This window comes from Gymnoscopelus microlampas (genome assembly GCF_963454915.1).
Source record: "Gymnoscopelus microlampas genome assembly, chromosome: 11".
Lineage (NCBI taxonomy): Eukaryota > Metazoa > Chordata > Actinopteri > Myctophiformes > Myctophidae > Gymnoscopelus > Gymnoscopelus microlampas.
Window position 1 is genome coordinate 54,112,923 of NC_139948.1, and position 22,732 is coordinate 54,135,654.

The window sequence follows — 22,732 nt, forward strand, 5'->3', positions numbered from 1 at the left end:
ATCCTCTTCTTCATCGTCACCAAAAATGGGGGCAGAGGTTCTGAATTGGCATCCAGGGAGTGTGTGTGTGTGTGTGTGTGTGTGTGTGTGTGTGTGTGTGTGTGTGTGTGTGTGTGTGTGTGTGTGTGTGTGTGTGTGTGTGTGTGTGTGTGTGTGTGCACAGCTTCACTGTGGTCATGCCAACGGTCCTGGAGATTAGCTGTGGTCACAGACAGACAGACGGACGGACGCACACACACACACACACACACACACACACACACGTAATACATTTATTTATGTTCACATTTTACAAGAGAAATTCTTGAACACAAATAGTGGTAGATGCACATACAAGCTCAGAATCTCATTGACATGTCTGATCTGTCTATGGATACAGGAAGCAGCGTCTCCTCCATATGTGGCGGCTGCCTCTTATCACAGATATCGAGCAGAATTTTTGCTAATGCTTTAGCTTTTGGCTTTGGAATTCCTGCCATCTGCAAAACCCCTTACAACTTGTCTGTGGACGTTGCCAAGGCTTCCAAATATAAACACAAGTACCGGTAGTTTGCACCTGTACCCAAGTTGTTCAATCTCATTTCTGAGAGGTTGGTATTTTAACCCATTAAGACCTGGAACTGTGTCATTTTTAGATTTGAGCTAAAAAGCATTATTTTACACTTTGGGCTATTCAAAAATAGTAGATATACAAGCTCATAGCGCGGCACCGAGTGCCGCGCGACGAGCTTGTAGATCTGCTATTTTTGAAAATTCGTGAAAATGTGTGCAAATCTTTGAATATATATATTTTTAAAGCGAACATCTTTAACTCAAATCTTTGCTTCTGGGGGGTCCCTGGAACAAAATATTTTGATGGGGGTCCGCGGCCAAATACATATAATTTTGGGGGTCCTTGACATGAAAAGGATTGAGCACCACTGATATAGAAACATACGTTTTTGAGAATACTGTTGAGATTTAGGAGACATGTAGAATCGGCTTCAGGTCTCAATGGGTTAAAACCTTGGCAAGGAATGTCTCCTCCAGACTATAGTCAAACGTACAGCCTACTTCTAAGATGGTGACTTCTCTGCTTTCTTCGTCGACTACAACAACATCTGGTGTATTGTAGCTGTCACATTTGAAAAGATCTCAGTTCGGTTATTGCATAGTACTATGAACATGTCAGATGAAACCTTTGTGTGAGTATAAACTTCAACAGAAGAAGGTGGGATGTATAGAAGCATGTCCTTAACCAGTAAGTCAACAATCCTGTCATGTCTGGAAATATATACATTCCTTTGTATACATGGCAGCCATTCAGAATATGAGACAGTGACTCTATGGTTGGGGTGTTGTGATGGTGCAGGCAATGAGGAGAAAATGTATTGGGGTACCACACACACACACACACACACACACACACACACACACACACACACACACACACACACACACACACACACACACACACACACACACACACACACACACACACACACACAGGATGCAAAACATACTCTCTCGCCATGCCTTTCGGCCTGGCGGAGACAATAATATGAACGCATAGTATCCTCTATCACATTGGTTCTCAAAGTGGGGTCCGGGGACCCCCAGGGGTACTTGAGGGGGTTCCAGGGGGTACCCAGCAAAATGTGTAAATATAGCATCAGAATAATTATGACCTTTTATACTTTGCCTATTCAAAAATAGCAGATATACAAGCTCATAGCGCGGCACCGAGTGCCGCGCTATGAGCTTGTAGATCTGCTATTTTTGAAAAATCTTGAACATTTTTGAAAATCTTTGAATATATATTTTTGAAAGCAAACATTTGTAACTCAAATATTTGCTTCTGGGGGGTCCCTGGAACAAAACATTTTTAGATGGGGATCCGCGGCCAAATACATATCATTTTGGGGGGCCTTGGCATGAAAATGTTTGAGAACCACTGCTCTATCACAGTGGTTCTCAAACCTTTTCATTTCAAGGACCCCTATTTGAACATTTTCTACCTCTGGGACAGCAACCTATACTTTAAAATCCTAACTCTAAGAGTGTAAAAATGGAACCAAATGGGTTCCACTTGTACACCCTCTGTTTGAGAACCACTGCTCTATCATGTGCACTAAAACAAGAGCATAGGAGCCTAGACATAAATACATATCTCAGTCATTTGGTTAGAATCAAGATGCATATTGTCTAAAACAGTCAATCACTCATTTCTCACCATTTCCTCTGCTGTAGCATTTGGCCTATAATCCATGTTACACATTTTAGCCACTTTAAACCTTTCATCACCTGGTTGAAAATAGCCGATCTACAAGCTTGTAGATTGGCTATTTGCACACAGGATGAACATGTATTGAACAGCTTTCTGTCTCTGTCAGTCCAAAGCCAATAGGCCTGCACATAATTTAATATCTCAAATAATGTGAACACACACCAGGGGAGTGGTTCTCTAAGAGCTGGATTTCAACTGCAGCTTTAGCACCACACTGTCATGTTAAATAACTTTACTGATTAACTGTACAGGGTCCCCAGAAAAAACGTGTTAATATCTATAACATCAAAATCAGCAAGCCACATAGACCCTATATACATCAGCCATTTGAAAATAGCCGATCTACAAGCTTGTAGATCGGCTATTTAAAAACATTAATGAAGTGAACGTTTTGGAATATTTGCATACATAACTGTCTCAAATAGGAACACACAGTATCCCCTGTCACAGCGGTTCTCAAACCTTTAGTTTTAATTTCAAGGACCCTCAGTTTGATATGCATTACACCACGGACCCCCATTTGAGAACATTTTCTATCTCTGGGACCACAATCTATACTATAAAATCCTAAGAGAGTGTACAACTGGAACCAAATGTGTTAACTGGACAGCGTGACAACTAATTGAGTGATAACATTTCATGTAAACATAGATTAAAGCAAAATGAAAGCTCACGACTGAAAATGTGTATGGCCAAACCCTATTATTATGAGACTGTGAAACAGTGTTAAAATGAGTCAATACAATTATGATGTTTAGTAATATTGTTCCTGCCGTTTTACATACTGCCAACCAGGCAAAGAAATCAGACTTCTACAAGACACATTGAGAGCTTGTAGATCGGCTATTTTCGATGCCCAACATGCTTCCATAGAAGACATGCTGGCTGCTATGGAATCCAAATGACTGAAATGAGTGACTCACCGCTGGAAGAGGGCCTCTGGGCAACGGAACCTCACGTTGCCGATGGTGATGACCTGTCCGTCGGGCAGCTCGTAGCTCTTCTCCAGGGAGGAAGACGAGGACGCGGTGCCCATTTCCTGCTCAAAGTCCAGTGCAACGTAGCACAGTTTCTCCTTGATGTCAGGCACGATCTCACGCTCAGCTGTTGGGCAGAAGAGGAGAATGAGATTAGTTAAACAGAAGGCAATATATAACTCATATTCTTTAACAACTTGGAATCCCAGCATGCATATTGTGGGGGAACAAAAATAGCAGATCTATAGCTATTTTTGCCCAAGAGATTTTGTGTAGAAAGTACAGAGTCAGCTCATGTCCTGTTTACCAAGTCTAAAGGGATTACGTGGTTTAAGTTTGCTTGTGGTGTAAACCGCCGACAGGATGTTGAGGGGTTTTACACCTCTAGCAACAATATAACACTAAAAGCCTTCTCTAGCTGGTTTCAATGTGTGGCTGAGGAGTTTGGCTGGTTTCAAGGGCCCTCATTTATCAACGCGGTGCAGCCCGAATAATGAGCGTACGGCGTAATCACCGCAATTTTCGGCATTTATCAATATATCCTGACGTGGGCTTTATCCTACGGTACGCTGAGATCTCACGTCTGGTCGAGACCAGTTGTTGACGTTGGCTGCTCCCGTTTATTCCATCCTAGACCTGCAGAGCAGCATTGTTTGACTGTCTGAGAGGCATCTGGACACATAATCCACTCCTAAATGTATATATCTACACTAATAAATAATCCCTGTGAAAATATAACATTTTATATAGTAATTTAAACAAACTGCTTTAACAGTCATTCGGTTAAGCTTGCAGATCTGCATGGCTGCATTTACTTAGACTTAGACTTAGTTCCTCCCGTTCCTATTGGAACATTGGGCGACGAGTCCTCTCCATTTACTCCGGTCTCTGGCGACTCTTCTTGCTCCGTGCCAGCTGACACCCATCTCGCTTAGGTCTTCCTTAGCTGTCTGTCTCCAAGTCTTCTTTGGCCTCCCTCTTTTCCTCTTTCCACCTTCTGGCATCCAGTCCATTGCCACACTTGCCGGTCTCTCTCTTGGTAGTCGGAGTACGTGTCCAGCCATTCTCCTTCTCCTTTCATCGACGATGACAGACAGTGGTGCTACCCCTGCCCTTCTCATCACCTCCTCATTGGTGATGTGGTCTCTCCATGAGATCCTCAGGATGGATCTGAGGCATCGTCGGTGGAAGACATCCAACTTGTTGGTGGTGTTGGCTGTCTTCATCCATGTCTCACAGGCGTAGGTCGCTGTTGGGATGACCACTGACATGTAGAGGCGTAGCTTGGTGGCCGTAGAGATGGTTTTAGACGACCAGATGTTGCGGAGCCGTTGAAACACTCCAGCAGCTTTTCCAACTCGGTTATTGACGTCTTTCTCCACGTCTCCTGTGTTTGAGATGTTACTTCCAAGATACGTGAAGTTGTCAACATACTCTATGTCATGTAGGCCTATAGTGAGTGGTGGAAGGTGTTGGTATTGTCCAATGGTCATGGCCTTAGTCTTTTCTTGGCTTATCCGTAAACCGACCTTATCTCCGTGCTCATGGAGACTGTTGGTCAACTCTTGGAGTGCAGGCTGGGTATGACTTAACAGCGCCAAGTCGTCCGCAAAGTCCAGATCGGCCAATCTGCCCCCTCCCCACTTGATACCGAAGTTTTCCCCGGTGACAGACTTCCTCATCACAAAGTCGATTGTAATGATGAAGAGCAGTGGTGACAGAATGCAACCCTGTCTTACACCGGTCAAGATGTCGAAGTCATCGGTTGTGCCATAGTTGGTTTTGACTCTGCAAGTGGAGTTGTGGTACAGGGACCTGAAGATGTTGACGTACTTGGGTGGTACACCGTACAGCTGGACGATCTGCCACAGTGATTCCCGGTGGATGCTGTCAAAAGCTTTTTTGAAATCGATGTAATTAATCATGAGGGGTGTCTGAAGCTCTTGGCACTGCTCGATGATGTTGCGAAGAGTAAAGATCTGTTCGGAGCAGGACCTTCCCTTCCTGAAGCCAGCCTGCTCTTCCCTTAAGATGTTGTCCACCTCCTCTTTAAGGCGTTGGAGCAATACACTGCAGAATACCTTGCCAGGGATAGACAGCAGTGTGATGCCCCGCCAGTTGTTGCAGTCCGCGAGGTTTCCCTTCTTGGGCAGCGTCACAATGACGCCACGTCTCCAGTCGGCTGGAACTTCTTCAGCATGCCAAATCATGTTGAACAGGCTAGTGAGGCTCTCCACAACTACATCCTGGCCGTGCTTCAACAACTCGGCGGCTACCTCATCGAGTCCCGGTGCCTTATTGTTTTTGAGGCTCTTGATTGCTCGGACAACCTCAGTCCCGGATATCTCTCCTGAAGTAACGTTCAGAGTTGGAGCCGGTGTTTCGTGATCGAAATTGAAGAGCATGGAAGGTATTGGCTGATTGAGAACCTCCCTGAAGTGCTCCACCCACCTTGCCTCCTGCTCTTCATCGGTCAGGAGTGCCCTGCCATCCTTGCTCCTGATTGGCACACCGGAGCTGCTCTTGGAGCTGGTTAGCTCCCGCACGATCCTGTACAGCGTTTTTGTATTGTTCTTCTCCGCTGCCTCCTGTGCCTCTCTTGCTTTCTCCTCTAGCCACCGCCTTTTATCATTTCTGCAGCTCTTCTTCACTTCCCTGTCCAGACGCCTGTACTCCTCGTCTTCCATCCTCCAACTCCGGAGCCTCCTTTTCTGTTCTCTTTTTATCTTGGCCACCTTCCGTTCATCGATCAACTTCCATGTGTGGTCTGTTATCCATCTTTCTTTGTTGGTACCCCTCCTTCTGCCTAAAACTGCCTCTGCAGTCTCAGTGATGGCATGCGAGAACAGGCTCCACTGCTCCTCAATGGTTGAAGGATGTTGTGGCATGGCTGCATTGGCTATTTGAAAATAGCAGATCTACAAGCTCACAACAGGTTGCAGCGCGACGCGTTGTGAGCTTGTAGATCTGCTATTTTCAGCGCAGCAGCGCTTCTACGAGAGAATTTTCGGGAGCCCCGACCAAATTTTCACTGACAGTGAGGAGGTCTACAAACTTACAGTAGCTTGTCCTATGTTATGGAGTTATGTCATAGAGAGTTATGTAGGCTACAAAACCTGGCTGGGTTAAGGATATAAACCCGACGCTCCAATATTAACGTGGCGGCACGGAATCACTGCATTCCGCCCGAGTCTCATGTACCGCTACGCTACATGAAAGACAAAGTTGGGCGGGCGGGTGTGTGTGTGTGTGTGTGTGTGTGTGTGTGTGTGTGTGTGTGTGTGTGTGTGTGTGTGTGTGTGTGTGTGTGTGCGTGTGCGTGTGCGTGTGTGTGTGAGAGAGAGCGAGACAGCGAGAGAGCGAGTGAGAGAGGCGTGTGCGTGTGTGGCGAGCGGGGGACGTTTCTTATTGGCTTTTCATGTCTTTGGTCGTATTCTGGTTCGTCTTCATGTCGTAAAATCGGGGCGTCTTGAGAATTTTTAAGGGCGTGTTATTTAAATGACGCTCGTTTCAGCCGTGACATTTATCAACGCTGGGACCAAGGGTAAGCTCGGATCAGCTGTGTAGGATGCGTTGATAAATGTGACTTCGACGTTGGTGCACGGCCGAATATATGGAAAAATATACGCCGGTTTATACGCTGCGTTGATAAATGAGGGCCAAGGTGTTTTTGCCAACCTGTGGTGGTGAAGCTGTAGCCCCTCTGGGTGAGGATCTTCATGAGGTAGTCTGTGAGGTCTAACCTGAGGATGGCATGGGGCAGAGCGTAGCCCTCGTAGATGGGCACGGCGTGGGTCACGCCGTCACCGGAGTCCATGACGATACCGGTGGTACGACCAGAGGCGTACAGGGACAGCGCGGCCTGGATGGCCACGTACATGGCGGGGCTGTTGAAGGTCTCCAACATGATCTGAATGAAGAGAGGGTTGGGTGGGTTAGATCATTGGTTCTCAAAGTGGGGTACGGGGACCCCCAGGGGTACTTGAGGCGGTTCCAGGGGGTCCCCAGCTAAATGATAGATTAGGAACCAAATGGACCCTTATGGGTCTGTAACTCTGAGAGTGTACAAATGGAACCAAATGGACCCTAACGGGTCCATTTGGTTCCATTTGTACACTCTCAGAGTTACATTAGCATTGATTTTACAAAATAAATTGGGGTCCTAGAGATAGAAATGCCATTAAATGGGGGTCCGTAGCCTCTAATGCATGTCAAAACTGGGAGTTCTTGAAATTGAAATGGTTGAGAATCACTGCTAGAGCTGTAAAAATCTTCTCGTATAGGGGTCCCTGGCATATCTTTTTAAATGGGGGTCCGCGGGCTAATAAGTGTCAATTTGGGGGTCCTTGACATGAAAAAGTTTGAGAACCACTGGGTTAGATGATGAGTCACTTCTGTTATCACAAAGAATGAATATTGCCACGACATTTTTCATGGGTCACAAAGTAATATCCCATTTCTGTCTAGTACAATTCTAAAGATTTTCAAAAAGTTAAAGGAATTTCAATAACTCAAGATCACTACATTATCAAGAAAAGCAAAGAAGTTCAGACTTGGACCCTGGACCCCACTTTGAGAACCACTGCTAGTAACAGGTCACAATCACAGAACTTTTAGCTCGTTCGCGGTTTAGAACACACGTCATGCCAGAACATTACAGTAAAGTACCCTTGGTTCATATTTAACTGATCTCAGTAGTTTCACATCAATTCTCTCCCCACTACTACAACCCTTGTTACACAACGCTGGTGCAGTTAGTTACCAAGCAACATCTAAGCGAGTGGCTTATCAAACATGACCCATATCTGCCCATGCTCCAACCAATCCTTTACTACAGTCTAAGTAAACCTGAAGCTTCCATTAAAGAAGAAAAGATCAGCTGAGGAAAGAGGAGACCTAGAGAGTGGCAAGCAGGAGGAAAAGAGGACAGGTTGAGGAACTAGACTAGGCCTGCGACAAGTGCAAGTATTTGATAGTCATATTATTTTTATTTTTGCATAATTGTCATAATCATGTACATACTGAAAGATTTTGCACTTTCAAACATTTTCCAAAAATAGCCGATCTACAAGCTTACAACTTGCGTTGCAAGCTTGTAGAGCAGCCATTTCTGCTACTTTAAAAAAATATTTGTCACCAAGTAACCGATCTACAAGCTCACAATGCATCGTGTTGTGAGCTTGTAGATCTGCCATTTTTGTACGCCACCCGTGTACAACAAAGCATAACACAGGGTGAAATAGTCAGACTAATTGATTTGATTATTTACAAATGAAATCATGTTAATGTCGATTCATTGATATAAAAAATTCAACCCTGCAGCTATTTAATTAAACTACATGAGCCAGACTAAGTCGGTTATTGTTTTTTCTAAATGTCGGGTTTCGAAACATTTTCGTTCACAACCCCAGGCCCACATCTTCCTGCAAGTCCCCAGTTTTTGTTTTCTTACCTGGGTCATCTTCTCCCTGTTGAGGGGGGGCCTCAGTGAGCAGGACGGGGTGCTCCTCGGGGGCCACACGCGGCTCGTTGTAGAAGGTGTGATGCCAGATCTTCTCCATGTCGTCCCAGTTGGTGACGATGCCGTGCTCCATGGGGTACTTCAGGGTCAGGATGCCTCTCTTGCTCTGGGCCTCGTCGCTCCACGTAGCTGTCCTTCTGGCCCATGCCCACCATCACACCCTGGAGAGGAAGAAGAAACACAAAGGTTAACAAACATTTTTGAATCCTGAAAACCAATGTACTTAACATGCGAAGCTTGTAGATTGGCTAATTTAACACACAGGACAAAGGTGAGACAGTCAGCAGGGTGCAGCACTGCAGGGACTTGCACCCTGAAATCAGCATAAGCTAGAAGTACTAACTACCAGTGCTTGTTTGCTTTGTGACACCACCATGTCCCTACTTGCATGTGGATACAGAAAATATTAAAAAGGCCTGTGGTCAGTCAGGGGACCCCCAGGGGTCCTTAAGGGGGTTCCCGGGGGTCTCCAGAAAAATGTGTTATTATAACATCAAAATCATCAATAAACCCTATAGTCAAATGCATATTAATTTGGGGGTCCTTCACATGAAAACGTTTGAGAACTACTGTAATAGCACACACGGTATTGGATGAACATTTTATTCACATAAACAGCTTTTGAGTCTCTCTCTGTCCAAAACCTCAACTCTATTACACTAGTTGGGAGCATAATGCACACACAACATCCACAATCCTGTAGACTATACATAAATGGCTACACATAATTAAATGTACATCATTAAAAACACATAATTGAACAGCTTTCTGCCTCTGTCAGTCCAAAGCCAATAGGCCTGCAACATCAAAATCAGCAAGACCCTATATACATCAGCCATTTGAAAATAGCCAATCTACAAGGGCCTAAAGAGAGCTAGTACCAGTTTCCCTGTAGACAGACGACCCCCCCCCTCCCCCTTTTTTTGTACATACTTTTTATTTTATTTTGCTAATGTTTTTTTTGTATATATTTCATTATTTTCTCATGCCTTTTTTGTACATAATGGTATTTTTTTTTTCCCTCTGTATTCTTATGTTGATTTTTGAACTGTTTGGTTGCTACTATATATGTCTATGAAATTATTTCAAGGACCACAATGGAAACAAGCCCGCAAGGACTTTTTTGGCCGGACCTTTTAGACAAAAGCATTATAAATGTAACTGTGTTGTTTTACATTATTTTGCCTAATAAAAATTTCAATCAATCAATCAATCAATACAAGCTTTTAGATCGGCTATTTAAAAACATGAAGTGAACGTTTTGGAATATTTGCATACATAGCTCAAATAGGAACACAGTATCCCCTGTCAGTGGTTCTCAAACCTTTTAATTTCAAGGACCCCCCAGTTTGATATGCATTAGACCCCCATTTGATAACATTTTCCATCTCTGGGACCTCAATCTATATTATAAAATCCTATCTCTCAAGAGTGTACAAATGGAACCAAATGGACCCTCAGGGGTCCATTTGGTTCCATTAAATATATTTAAACTGGCCGTAGGGAGGCTGCGACGCTGATGTAAAACAAATCCACGGCTTGATGTCATCAAAAGCATTGGTTCTCAAAGTGGGGTACGGGGACCCCCAGGGGTACTTGAGGCGGTTCCAGGGGGTCCCCAACTAAATGATGGATAGGAACCAAATGGACCCTTATGGTTCTGTAACTCTGAGAGTGTACAAATGGAACCAAATGGACCCTAACGGGTCCATTTGGTTACATTTGTACACTCTCAGAGTTAAATTAACATTGATTTTATAATATAAATTTGGGTCCCAGAGGTATAAATGCCATTAAATGGGGGTCCGTAGCCTCTAATGCATGTCAAACTAGGGGTCCTTGACGTTAAAATGGTTGAGAATCACTGCTAGAAAGCCGTATAAATCTTCTCTTATGGGGGTCCCTGGCTTATCTTTTCAAATGGGGGTCCGCGGGCTGATAAGTGTCCATTTGGGGGTCCTTGACATGAAAAAGTTTGAGAACCACTGATCAAAAGCACATAAAACATCAAATCTAAACGTTATTGGGTCCCAAACCAGCACAAACAGACCATCCGTTGGGACTCGCGTGGCCCATATAATCCATACAGTCGCTTCTTTTGGGCTTTGTTTCCACAAACCGGGTCGCTCGTTTCTCTCCCACAGTCTGGCAACGCGGGCCGGGAGAGAGACGTCCAAATCCAGGCCTTAACGTCATCAAAAACACATCAAACATAGAACGGAACGTAAAGCTCTCTGTTATATTTATATAACGGTGTAAAGCATAGTATATATATCTATGGTGTAAAGCTCCGAAATCCGCCATCACGCTGAAAATAAACAACACGCATTTACTTCCGGGTCAACGTTTCACAAGCACGAGCAGCAGCAAAGAAAGGATCCAGGCACTGTTGCCTTCCGCCACCTGGTGGAGGAGGTGTGTAACTGAGTAAAGGACAGATAGATGGACGGATGGGTGGACTGTCTGCCTTCCACTTTCTTTTGCATAACATGAATCAATAATGACATTAATTTCACATATCTCAAAAACATATATATATATATATATAATTTATATATAGACGCAAAGTGTGGTTATTATATTCTTAATTAAAATGTTGATATTATCAAAAACAAGTACCAAACATATGTACGTGTGGAAATGTAACATTTCCTCTGTGAGAGAATGAATGAGTTTATACTAATAATATGCATTTTAGGAGATTGTTTCAATACAAGAGATGACAATAATATGACAATAATTATGTAATATAATAATGGGAAATATTATAATGAGAAAATGAGAGTAAAGAATAGAAAGGGAAAAGGAAAAGTGAAGAAAATGGAAGAAGAAAAGGTGGACAGGGTCCTGTTGTCTTGGAAGGCAACGGGAGTCTGACATCGATCTGGATGTTGGGGTTGGGGCAGCTTAAATACAGATTCTACAAGAATACATACACATTGTTATGATATTTATGATAATCTGGATGTTGGGGCAGCTTAAATACAGATTATATAAGGATAAATACACATTGTAACTATATTTATGATAATCTGGATGTTGGGGCAGCTTAAATACAGATTCTACAAGAATACATACACACTGTAATGATATTTATGATAATCTGGATGTTGGGGCAGCTTAAATACAGATTATATAAGGATAAATACACATTGTAACTATATTTATGATAATCTGGATGTTGGGGCAGCTTAAATACAGATTCTACAAGAATACATACACACTGTAATGATATTTATGATAATCTGGATGTTGGGGCAGCTTAAATACAGATTCTACAAGAATACATACACATTGTTATGATATTTATGATAATCTGGATGTTGGGGCAGCTTAAATACAGATTATATAAGGATAAATACACATTGTAACTATATTTATGATAATCTGGATGTTGGGGCATCTTAAATACAGATTATATAAGGATAAATACACATTGTAACTATATTTATGATAATCTGGATGTTGGGGCAGTTTAAATACAGATTATATAAGGATAAATACACATTGTTATGATATTTATGATAATCTGGATGTTGGGGCAGCTTAAATACAGATTATATAAGGATAAATACACATTGTAACTATATTTATGATAATCTGGATGTTGGGGCAGTTTAAACACAGATTATATAAGGATAAATACACATTGTTATGATATTTATGATAATCTGGATGTTGGGGCAGTTTAAATACAGATTCTACACACTGTTATATTTCTGAGGACTGACATTCCTCTGTGTGACTAAAAGATGTGTCCTCAGCACTTCTCTTCAGCCTGAATATTAACATAAATAGTTGTGTAATGTTACACCCTGTACAGGTGTCACCAATGATACTAATTAAATAAACATGCACGATAGCAGCACCCACTCTGTTTACTTTGACTTGAATGAATGAAACACAGCCTTAATTTGTTTAATTGAAAAGGTCTATTCCAGTCTAAGATTAAACTAGAATTAATTTATCTTAAGGACAGCCAGACGCACAGCGCCCCCAACTGGAGCTAGGTGGGGTGGTAGAAGTGAGCTGTAACGGATACCACTTGGTAGAAAATGATGAGAGCAGGAACCACGTTTGACAGTTTATTCTGTAGAACAGTGGTTTTCAACCAGAGGTCCGGGGACCACCAGTGGTCCTTGAGGGAGTTCCAGGGGGTCCCCAGCTAAATGATAGATAGGAACCAAATGGACCCTTTTGGGTCTGTAACTCTGAGAGTGTAACAAATGGACGGGTCCATTTGGTTCCATTTGTACACTCTCAGAGTTAAATTAACATTGATTTTATAATAAAAGTTGGCGTCCCAGAGATAGAAATGCCATTAAATGGGGGTCTGTAGCCCTAATGCATGTTAAACTGGGGGCCCTTGAAATTAAAATGGTTGAGAATCACTGCTAGAGTCGTAAAAATCGTCTCTTATTGGGGGTCCCTAGCATATCTTTTCAAATGGGGGGTCCGTGGGCTAACGTGTGTCAATTTGGGGGTCCTTGACGCAAAAAAGGTTGAAAACCACTGCTGTAGAAAACAGACAAATAACACAATATGTGTCTTTAGATGGGCACTGCATATCATCAGACGTTCTGTGTGCAACACAGAACAAAAAGTATACATTCATTTCATTTTCACGGAAAAAGAACAACATTGAATGACGTCATCACTAGTCCCAACGTGATGAAACAAGACTTTATTTAAAAAAAAAAGGTTAATTTCACTCAGATAGATATTCTCATAATGACCCAACGTCATAAAATAATTAAGCTCACTGTGCTTCAACTTACAGCTGAAATTAATTATCTTTCATAGCAAAATGATAAAATAACATCAGTGTGTTTTAAGAGCACCGTTTACCCTCAGCAGAGTAGGAAATCCACTGAGGCAGCTACGGCAACACCACTAGGACATACAGTGCGATATGCAGTGCACCAGAATACTACAGCAGTGGTTCTCAAACTTTTTCATGCCAAGGACCCCCAAATTGACACGTATTAGCCCGCGGACCCCCATTTGAAAAGATAAGCCAGGGTCCCCCATAAGAGAAGATTTTTTCGGCTCTAGCAGTGATTCTCAACCATTTTAATTTCAAGGACCCCCAGTTTGACATGCATTAGGCTGCGGACCCCATTTAATGGCATCTCTTATCTCTGGGACCCCAATGTATATTGTAAAATCAATGTTAATTTAACTCTGAGAGTGTACAAATGGAACCAAATGGACCCATTAGGGTCCATTTGGTTCCATTTGTACGCTTTCAGAGTTACAGACCCATAAGGGTCCATTTGGTTCCTATCCATCATTTAGCTGGGGACCCCCTGGAACCCCCTCAAGTACCCCTGGGGGTCCCCGGACCCCACTTTGAGAACCAATGTACTACAGTATAAACATTAGTTTGAACCAACAAATATTGGCTGGTGCTGCTCAATAGTGGACAAATTCTAAATTAACTTTTAACTCTGTTACACAGCCAATCGGTGCTTTGAACCAGGACTCACCCATATGGCAGCAAATCAACTAAGGAACCCTTAACAAAGCCCCCCAACTCCCCACTGGCAGTTCTCTTTGTTCAGAAGGACAACAGAGGCAACAAGATGTGTCTCAGTCAGTCAGGACATTCTGACACTGAAGCAGGATTTATACTTTGTTGTACAACGGTGTCCCGTGCTGAAAATAAGACGACATACAGGTTCAGAATGCGACGCGTTGTGAACTTATAGATCGGCTATTTTTTTAATAACCACATTTGATCTGATTCACTTGCAAATAACAGTGTGAACAGTCAGTCCTACAGATCAGATTTGAGAAACAAATCAACAAAGGCCTATTATTGTCAGGCCTGCCTCCATTCCCCCTGAGCTGCCACAACAAACAATGCGCTTCACATAGATTGTGCATTACATACATTCATTACAAACCATGCAAGGCACCAACCTGCTCATCAGGAGCATTTAGGGGTTCAGTGTCTTGCTCAAGGACACTTCTACACTAACTCTGGGGGAGCCCCCAGCACCCCCCCCAGCCCGGGATGGAACTGGGAACCTTGCCGTTTCCAGTTCACTCTACCCCCTGAGCCACTGCCGTCCCCATTAGAAGATTTCTATATAAGGCATACATACTCTTCCCACCACTGACTGAAACACTGCTTCCCCTGTCCTCCATGCTGTCCTCCACACTAGACTGAAAGCCCACTCCCCCAAAATAAAGACCCCAGTTTGTCAGTGAAAGGCCCATCAGAGAGGGGGGGTGGGTGGGGGGTATCCGGTATTTGAGGGCAGCCGGCCTCCTCCCACCACCATGGACAATCACACTCTTTGTACTGAACTGCTGCCCACCGCTAAACACACCTGATCCTGTTACACCACAGCATGGTAGAGAGACACAGAGGCAGAGAGAGAGAGAGAGAGAGAGAGAGAGAGGAGAGAGAGAGAGAGAGAGAGAGAGAGAGAGAGAGAGAGAGAGAGAGAGAGAGAGAGAGAGACATAGAGAGAGAGACAGTGAGACAGTGATGTGTTCATTCAGTGTGTAGAGGGTGATGGTACATGGTGTCAGACAGCAGCATCACGTTGGTTTTGTTGGGGATAAAGTGTGTTTTTAATGACAGAATCTGTTGGATTTACAAACTGTGGATTTACCTACAAGATGGTTTCTATCATCTGGATGGATTCACATCAGACTGGAAGGAGTGTGTGTGTGTGGATGGATGGACCCCCGTGGACCCCCGTGGACCCCCAGGAACCACCACGATGCAGCACAGATCTGTTCAAAAGGTAAGAGAATCTGTCACGACCATCAAGGTCGACATCCAGGGTTGCCATGTCTGTCCGCTTACTATGAGCCACTTCAGGTTTGTTTTTCTGTAAAGGTGCTTGTAAATATGGGTCATACCGTTTTTTGTAGATCTGCTATTTTTTGCTCCATTAACACATTTTGCTTTGGACCCCCTTGGAACACCCCCCCCCCCCCCCCCCCCCACACACACACACACACACACACACACACAAGGACCCCACTTTGAGAACCAATGGTTTAGTATAGCACACGTACTGTACACACACACACACACACACACACACACACACACACACACACACACACACACACACACACACACACACACACACACACTAAAAGGCTCCATTTGGTTGCATGTGTACACTCTCAGAGTTACAGACCTGTAAGGGTCCATTTGGTTCCCCCTCCCTGGACCACTTTGAGACCCACTGGACCAGACTGTTGTTTTCCATGTGAATTATTTAACCCCTCCATCTCTCCTTGTCTTGTTCGTTCATGTCAGTGTGATCTACTATGAGAGTGACCACACTATCATAGACTTCATTTGTAAGAATGGAATGCAGAAATGCTCTCTCTCTCTCTCTCTATGGGTCTGCTTCTGTCCTCGTCTGATCATCTCACCACAAAGCGGGACGCTGCCTGTATGGGCTGTAGTTCCAAACATTGGAACTTCCTCATTGAGACAGAGAGAGCATTTCCTCATTCCATTTTTACAATGGGAGTCTGTGCTAGTGTCATAACTCTCATAGTATATCACACTGGTTCTATGTCTCTCATCTCTTGTTTTAAAAACTCTTACCCAGAGTTACAGACCTGTATGCCCAGGGACCCCTTAGCTGAGAGAGGTATGAAGCAGGGACCCCTTAGCTGAGAGAGGGATGAAGCAGGGACCCCTTAGCTGAGAGAGGGATGAAGCAGGGACCCCTTAGCTGAGAGAGAGAGAGAGAGACATGAAGCAGGGACCCCTTAGCTGAGAGAGGGATGAAGCAGGGACCCCTTAGCTGAGAGAGGGATGAAGCAGGGACCCCTTAGCTGAGAGAGGGATGAAGCAGGGACCCCATAGCTGAGAGAGAGAGATGAAGCAGGGACCCCTTAGCTGAGAGAGAGAGAGATGAAGCAGGGACCCCATAGCTGAGAGAGAGAGAGATGAAGCAGGGACCCCTTAGCTGAGAGAGGTATGAAGCAGGGACCCCTTAGCTGAGAGAGGGATGAAGCAGGGACCCCTTAGCTGAGAGAGGGATGAAGCAGGGACCCCTTAGCTGAGAGAGGGATGAAGCAGGGACCCCTTAGCTGAGAGAGGGATGAAGCAGGGACCCCTTAGCTGAGAGAGGGATGAAGCAGGGACCCCCGCTACAGTGTGTTGACGTTAGCTTGTCAGGATTCCACAGACTTTTTAAGTGCCTCCAAGTTCAAACATTGTGTTTTAAGATTATTATTTTTTACATTATGTTAACATTATATCAACATGATGGCTTGTCTGCAAGTGATGCTGCAGTAGTTCGCGGACCCCCTGTTGAAGGACCCCCTGTTGAAGGACCCCCTGTTGAGGACTCTGGTCTAGAGAGATACAGGCAGTGTTTTGATGCCCTCTCTACCTTCCCCCTGATGCCCAAACTTTTGAGGCCGCTTTTACTATTTTGAAAAACATTTTAAAATGGTGAAAATAGCCGATCTACATCAACACGTTGTGAGCTTGTAGATCGGCTATTTGAACTATTTTTAAATGTTTTTTAAAAAGGCCTAAAAAAGTTTAGTTATAACGGGGACGGCAAGACAGGGCCATAGTATAGTCTTTAGTTTCTGTCATCAATCAATCAATCAACTATTTTAATTTTAGTCTTGTAGTTGTTTTTTTTTGTGACTAAATCTACAGTTGATTTAAAAATGTATTTTGGCTTCCTGTGATGCGTCGTAATGCCTGATTTATAGTCTTTTTGTCAATATATTTATCACATTTTGTGTCATCATAGCTTAGTTTTTATGTCGTTTTTGGTAGTTTGACCAACATCTTTTTGCCTTTAGTGTCGAGCTGGTTCAGTTTCAGGTCCAACAGAGTTAAACTACAGTGACTTACAGTAGCTGAACATTTAGATCATGTTAAACATGCTTTATTTCAGCATTTAAAATAATTAAAAACATCTCAGATTTATTATAATACATTTACAAAACAGGTCTGTCTGTCTGTCTGTCCTGACAGGATCTCTCTCTACAGACCATTAGATTGATACATAATAATAATAATAATAATAATAATAATAATAATAATAATAATAATAACTAGAAAATGTGCTCCTCGGAGCCAGTACTGTTCCTGATTAATCCTGTCTTACCTCACTTCAAAAGATATAAATGATCTTTTGAAGTGACACAACTATTTATAGGACTCTATTTCATCATGCGTCTCGCTAGCCAATCAAAGCGCACCCTTTCAACATATCGTCACGTGTCACGTGAAGCTTGACCAATGTTAGCTTGGCGGAAACACGGAAGGACGAGAACGAAAACATAGTCTCCTGGCGGAGACAATAATCTTATTTTCTCCATTTGTTTTCTTTGACCAATTAACCCTTTAAGAGAACAGGAAATAAAACACTAAAGAAAGAGAGAGATGAACCCACACCTCAATACAACACAATCCACATGTTTTACAGATCTACTGCAGACAGTCAATCCACTTTACAGATCTACACACAGCACCACACTCTCACTGCAGCTCTCAGAGAGAGAGAGAGAGAGAGAGAGAGAGAGAGAGAGAGAGAGAGAGAGAGAGAGAGAGAGAGAGACAGAGACAGAGACAGAGACAGAGACAGAGACAGAGACAGAGAGAGAGAGAGAGACAGAGAGAGAGAGAGAGAGAGAGAGAGAGAGAGAGAGAGAGAGAGAGAGAGAATGAATAGGGTTCAATAAACGTTAGAAAGGCATATATTTGGACCTGAAACTGTGGCGTTGTTGTTCTTGTTATTGTAGTGTTGTTCTTTTTAATCACTATTGTACTACTACTACCCCGCACACACAAACACACACACACGCACACACACACACACACACACACACACACACACACACACACACACACACACACACACACACACACACACACACACACACACACACACACACACACACACACACACACACACACACACACGGTGACATGTTTAAACCCTCTCTCTCTGTTAGAGAGGTTGTTGCTGTGCTGAGGTAGAACACTAGGCTGCTTTCTAATTTTCTTTTCTTTTGAAAACAAAAGAGAAAAGAAAACAAAAAGAGGTTTAACCCCGTGTTTCTCTGCTGCTGTTTTTAATATGAAAAGTGTTCGAAGGAAGAAAACGTCAAAACAAGCAAAACGAACAAACAAAACAAAACAAAACAAAACAAATAAACCAACAAACGCACAAAGAAGGCAGACGTGCTGCCGGACACATGGACGTCAGTTTGACCGTTTATTCAGCACCTGAAACAAAGTGTACAAAGCTCTTATTGTCCTTTCATCCGTTGAGGGCAGTGGAGGTGTGGAAAAAAGAACAAACAAAAAAATGAAAAAGTCACGTGTGGTTTTCTGAACTGTTTTCTGTAAACTCCAGGAGGGGGTCAGAGAGGGGGAAGTAAAAAAACAAAAACAAAAAAAACAAAAATAACCTCAAAACAAAACATTTTACACTTTACACAAGCACATATATTATTTTCTCGTTGCCAGGGAAACAGGATGTCTTCTCTTTAAAAAAAAAAAGGTAAAAGTATCCTCAGAGTCGTTGGTGGTTGAAAAAAAACAAAAAAACAAAAAAGTAGAGTCAGAAACAACAGTGGAAGTAGTGGTCCCAAACGCGACGGCCGTGCGGAAAAAAAACGCCGCACCGCGTCGCCATCTTGTGGAAGTGCAGGTTTCAAGGCAGAAACGACAGCGGAACGGAAAACTTCTCAGAATGGAGGGGGTCGGCTTTTTCAAAAAAAAAAAAAAACGTCAAGGAGAAAAACCAAAAAAAAAAAATGGGGTCTGGGTGGTGGTGATGATTTTGGTTCTTTTTTTCAGAGAGAGATCACTGTTAGAACAAATTAAAAAACACACATAACACACACAACAACTATTTCAAGTCCAGATTTCTTCCTTTTTTACAAGAAGCACACGGGTCCGACCTCCAGGCCGAACTCCTGGTCGGGACCGCCGATGTCCATGGGGGCGATATCGATGATGGGAAGACGAGACGTTTTCGTTGTCTTGTAGTCGATGACCGTCTTTCCCCAGGCGCCAGTGTGCGACTGCGGACCAACGGGAGGAGAACGGAGTCAGAATTCTCTATTATAATCTCATCAACACATTCATACACAGATGCTACAACTATAATAATAATAATACAACTGATGTTGTTGATGAGGGCAGAGTGCAGGATTCAAACTGCAGTCTGGAGGAGACACTCCTTAACCCAGGGGTTCTCAAACTTTTTCGTGTCAAGGCCGGACCCCCAAATTGACACTTATTAGCCCGCGGACCCCCATTTCAAAAGATATGCCAGGGACCCCCCATAAGAGAAGATTTGTTCTTACGGCTCTAGCAGTGATTCTCAACTATTTTAATTTCAAGGACCCCCAGTTTGACATTAGAGGCTACAGAACCCTATTTAATGGCATTTCTATCACTTGGACCGCAATTTATGTTGTAAAATCAATGTCAATGGAACTCTGAGAGTGTACAAATGGAACCAAATGGACCCGTTAGGGTCCATTTGGTTCCATTTGTTACACTCTCAGAGTTACAGACCCACAAGGGTCCATTTGGGGCCTAATCTATCATTTAGCTGTGGACCCCCTGGAACTCCCTCAAGGACCCCTGGGGGTCCGCGGACCCCACTTTGAGAACCAATGCCTTAACCAAGCTGCTAAAATACCAACGTCTCAGCCGTGCTTATGCTGTTATACAGCTTGGGTGTTATTTGGAAGCCTCTTTAATCGTCACAAACTGCAGTAGTTGAGAGAGAAGCCTCTTTAATGTCCACAAACTACAGTAGTTGAGAGAGAAGCCTCTTTAATGTCCACAAACTGCAGTAGTTGAGAGAGAAGCCTCTTTAATGTCCACAAACTACAGTAGTTGTGAGAGAAGCCTCTTTAATGTCCTCAAACAACTGGCCACTTTAATGTCCACAAACTACAGACTGCAGGGACGTGTGTGATAATAACTGTGAGACGCCATAGAAGACGATTATGTTTTCATAGAGACTGAAAACCGATGTTGTCGAGTTTCCCCGACCTTGTGTATATCTACTACTGTTTGTGTTCAAGAAGTTAAATGTGATTGTGAACACAAATAAAACTATCAGATGTGTGAGTGTGTGTGTGTGTGTGTGTGTGTGTGTGTGTGTGTGTGTGTTAGTGTTGATTTTAGTCAGTCTTTTGAATCAAATTCCATTTAGTTGTAGTCATATTTTATTCACATGGAATGTTTTACTGTTAGTCTAGATTTAGTTGACTAAATATCATAAGATTATAGTCGACTAAATCTACGGTTGATTTAAAATGTATGTTGGCGGTTCCTTGATGGCGTCGTAATGGCCGATTTTATACACTTGGTTGCATGCTGAAAATAGCCGATCTACAAGCTCACAACGCGTCGCGCAGCGACGCGTTGTGAGCTTGTAGATCTGCTATTTTCAGAGCGCAACACCTGAGCGCAACCAAACACAAAGTGACTTGTCTTTTAGTTCTACCGGATCTCTTTTTCATTTGTTGACGAAATTGCCAATATATTTAGTCTTAGTTTTAGTCATCGTAGCTTCATTTTTATTCCGTTTTTAATTTCGTTTTTGTCAGTGAAAAAAGGTAGTCGGCGAACATTTTTTGTCGACGAAATCAACACTGGTGTGTGTGCGTGTGTGTGTGTGTGTGTGTGTGTGTGTGTGTGCGCGCGCGCGCGCTCGCTCGCTCACCGTGCATCCATCCTCCAGTACACTGTATGTGAAGCGGCTGTTGCCCTCGGCTCTGATCTCGATCTCGTTGGAGCCCTGCAGAAGGAGAGCCTTCTTCAGGTTGGCGGTGGAGGCGTCCATGTAGGCCACGCTGTTCTTACAGTGGTAGGTCAGGTTCTGGCTGGCCTCCGTCGACATGAGGCGCAGGAAGGTCATCTGGATGTTCACGTCCGCAGGGACGGAGCCCTCACTGCCATACTCGAACTGTCAGAGAGAGAGAGAGAGAGAGAGGTTTAATCATACTGTTAGAGAGAGGAGAGAGAGAGAGGGAGAGAGACAGAGACAGAGAGAGACAGAGAGAGGCTTTCGGGTGCAGCCGGTCTCACCTGGAAGCCGTCGGCCATGGTCTCTCCGAACCAGACGTGTTTCTTGCTGGTGGAGCTGGTGTACCAGTTCTTCTTGGCCACCTGGCTCTGTGTGGGCGACACGCAGGTCTCTCCGGTCTCCATGTTACAGTAAACCTTGATGGCGTCCTGGGTGCAGCCCTGGTCTGGGTCGATCCAGTACTGTCCTGCAGGGCGGAGAGACAAGAGAGACAACATTGAGGCACACCGCTCACCATAGCTAACGTAATGTCCAACAGAGACGCGTGACTCTTTGGCCAGGCATTAGTTACTGACTGTGTTCATTGTTAGCATGTTGAGTGTGTTCCTTAGCGTGTTGATTGGGTGTGTACGTTATTATTAGCATGTTGAGTGTGTTCCTTAGCGTGTTGATGGGTGTGTTTGTTAGCGTAGTGGGTAGCATAGCATAGCGTACCGCTCTGGGTGGCACATGTTATTTAGTGTGTGCGTCAGTGTGTAGACGCTTGTCAATGAAGTGTGTTTGTTAGCATAGCGGTTAGCGTACCGCTCTTCCAGTCTGGGTGGCACATCTTCAGGTCTCTGCAGGTTCTGGCGGGGTTCTTCTGGGTGCCGTCGGGGCTGCGGATCTGCTCGATCTGCTGGCTGAGGCTCTTCAGGGTGCTGTCCACCTCCAGGTCGCGGTCGCGCATCACGTTGGCGTCGTCGGCGCGGTACATGCGGAAGGGATCGGGTGCCTTCTCCTGGGGCTGGGAGATGAAGCCCATGTCGAAGCCGCCGCCGGGGGCACCGGGAGGTCCTGGGGGTCCGGGTGGGCCAGGGGGTCCCTGTTAGGGGAGGAGCGACGAGAGGAGGACGGATTGGTTACTAACTAACCAACTGACTAAACGTAGACGCCTCATTGGTCAACGCCAGATTAGCCA

At 44.0% G+C, this 22,732-nt stretch overlaps 1 protein-coding gene and 1 pseudogene across 2 annotated transcripts in view; both read right to left on the reverse strand.

Moving 5' to 3' along the window:
• Window positions 1–103: 103 nt before the first annotated feature.
• On the reverse strand, window positions 104–16,214 carry LOC311054874 (actin, cytoplasmic 1-like; annotated as a pseudogene). The gene is made up of 6 exons: window positions 16,172–16,214; window positions 14,891–15,108; window positions 8,696–8,925; window positions 6,922–7,153; window positions 3,190–3,370; window positions 104–199 (listed from the first exon to the last, which is right to left on the reverse strand). The product of its transcript is annotated as an actin, cytoplasmic 1-like (transcript).
• A 2,766-nt stretch (window positions 16,215–18,980) lies between these two features.
• LOC311056437 (uncharacterized protein) overlaps window positions 18,981–22,732 on the reverse strand; it is a 33,791-nt gene continuing 30,039 nt past the window's right edge. Inside the window, exons 45-48 of the mRNA XM_084073041.1 lie at window positions 22,357–22,636; window positions 21,834–22,018; window positions 21,469–21,711; window positions 18,981–19,807 (exon numbers count right to left, since the gene is read on the reverse strand). Coding sequence (XP_083929167.1) covers window positions 19,661–19,807; window positions 21,469–21,711; window positions 21,834–22,018; window positions 22,357–22,636 — 855 coding nt within the window. The 3' untranslated portion in view covers window positions 18,981–19,660. The remainder of the gene's footprint in view (window positions 19,808–21,468; window positions 21,712–21,833; window positions 22,019–22,356; window positions 22,637–22,732) is intronic.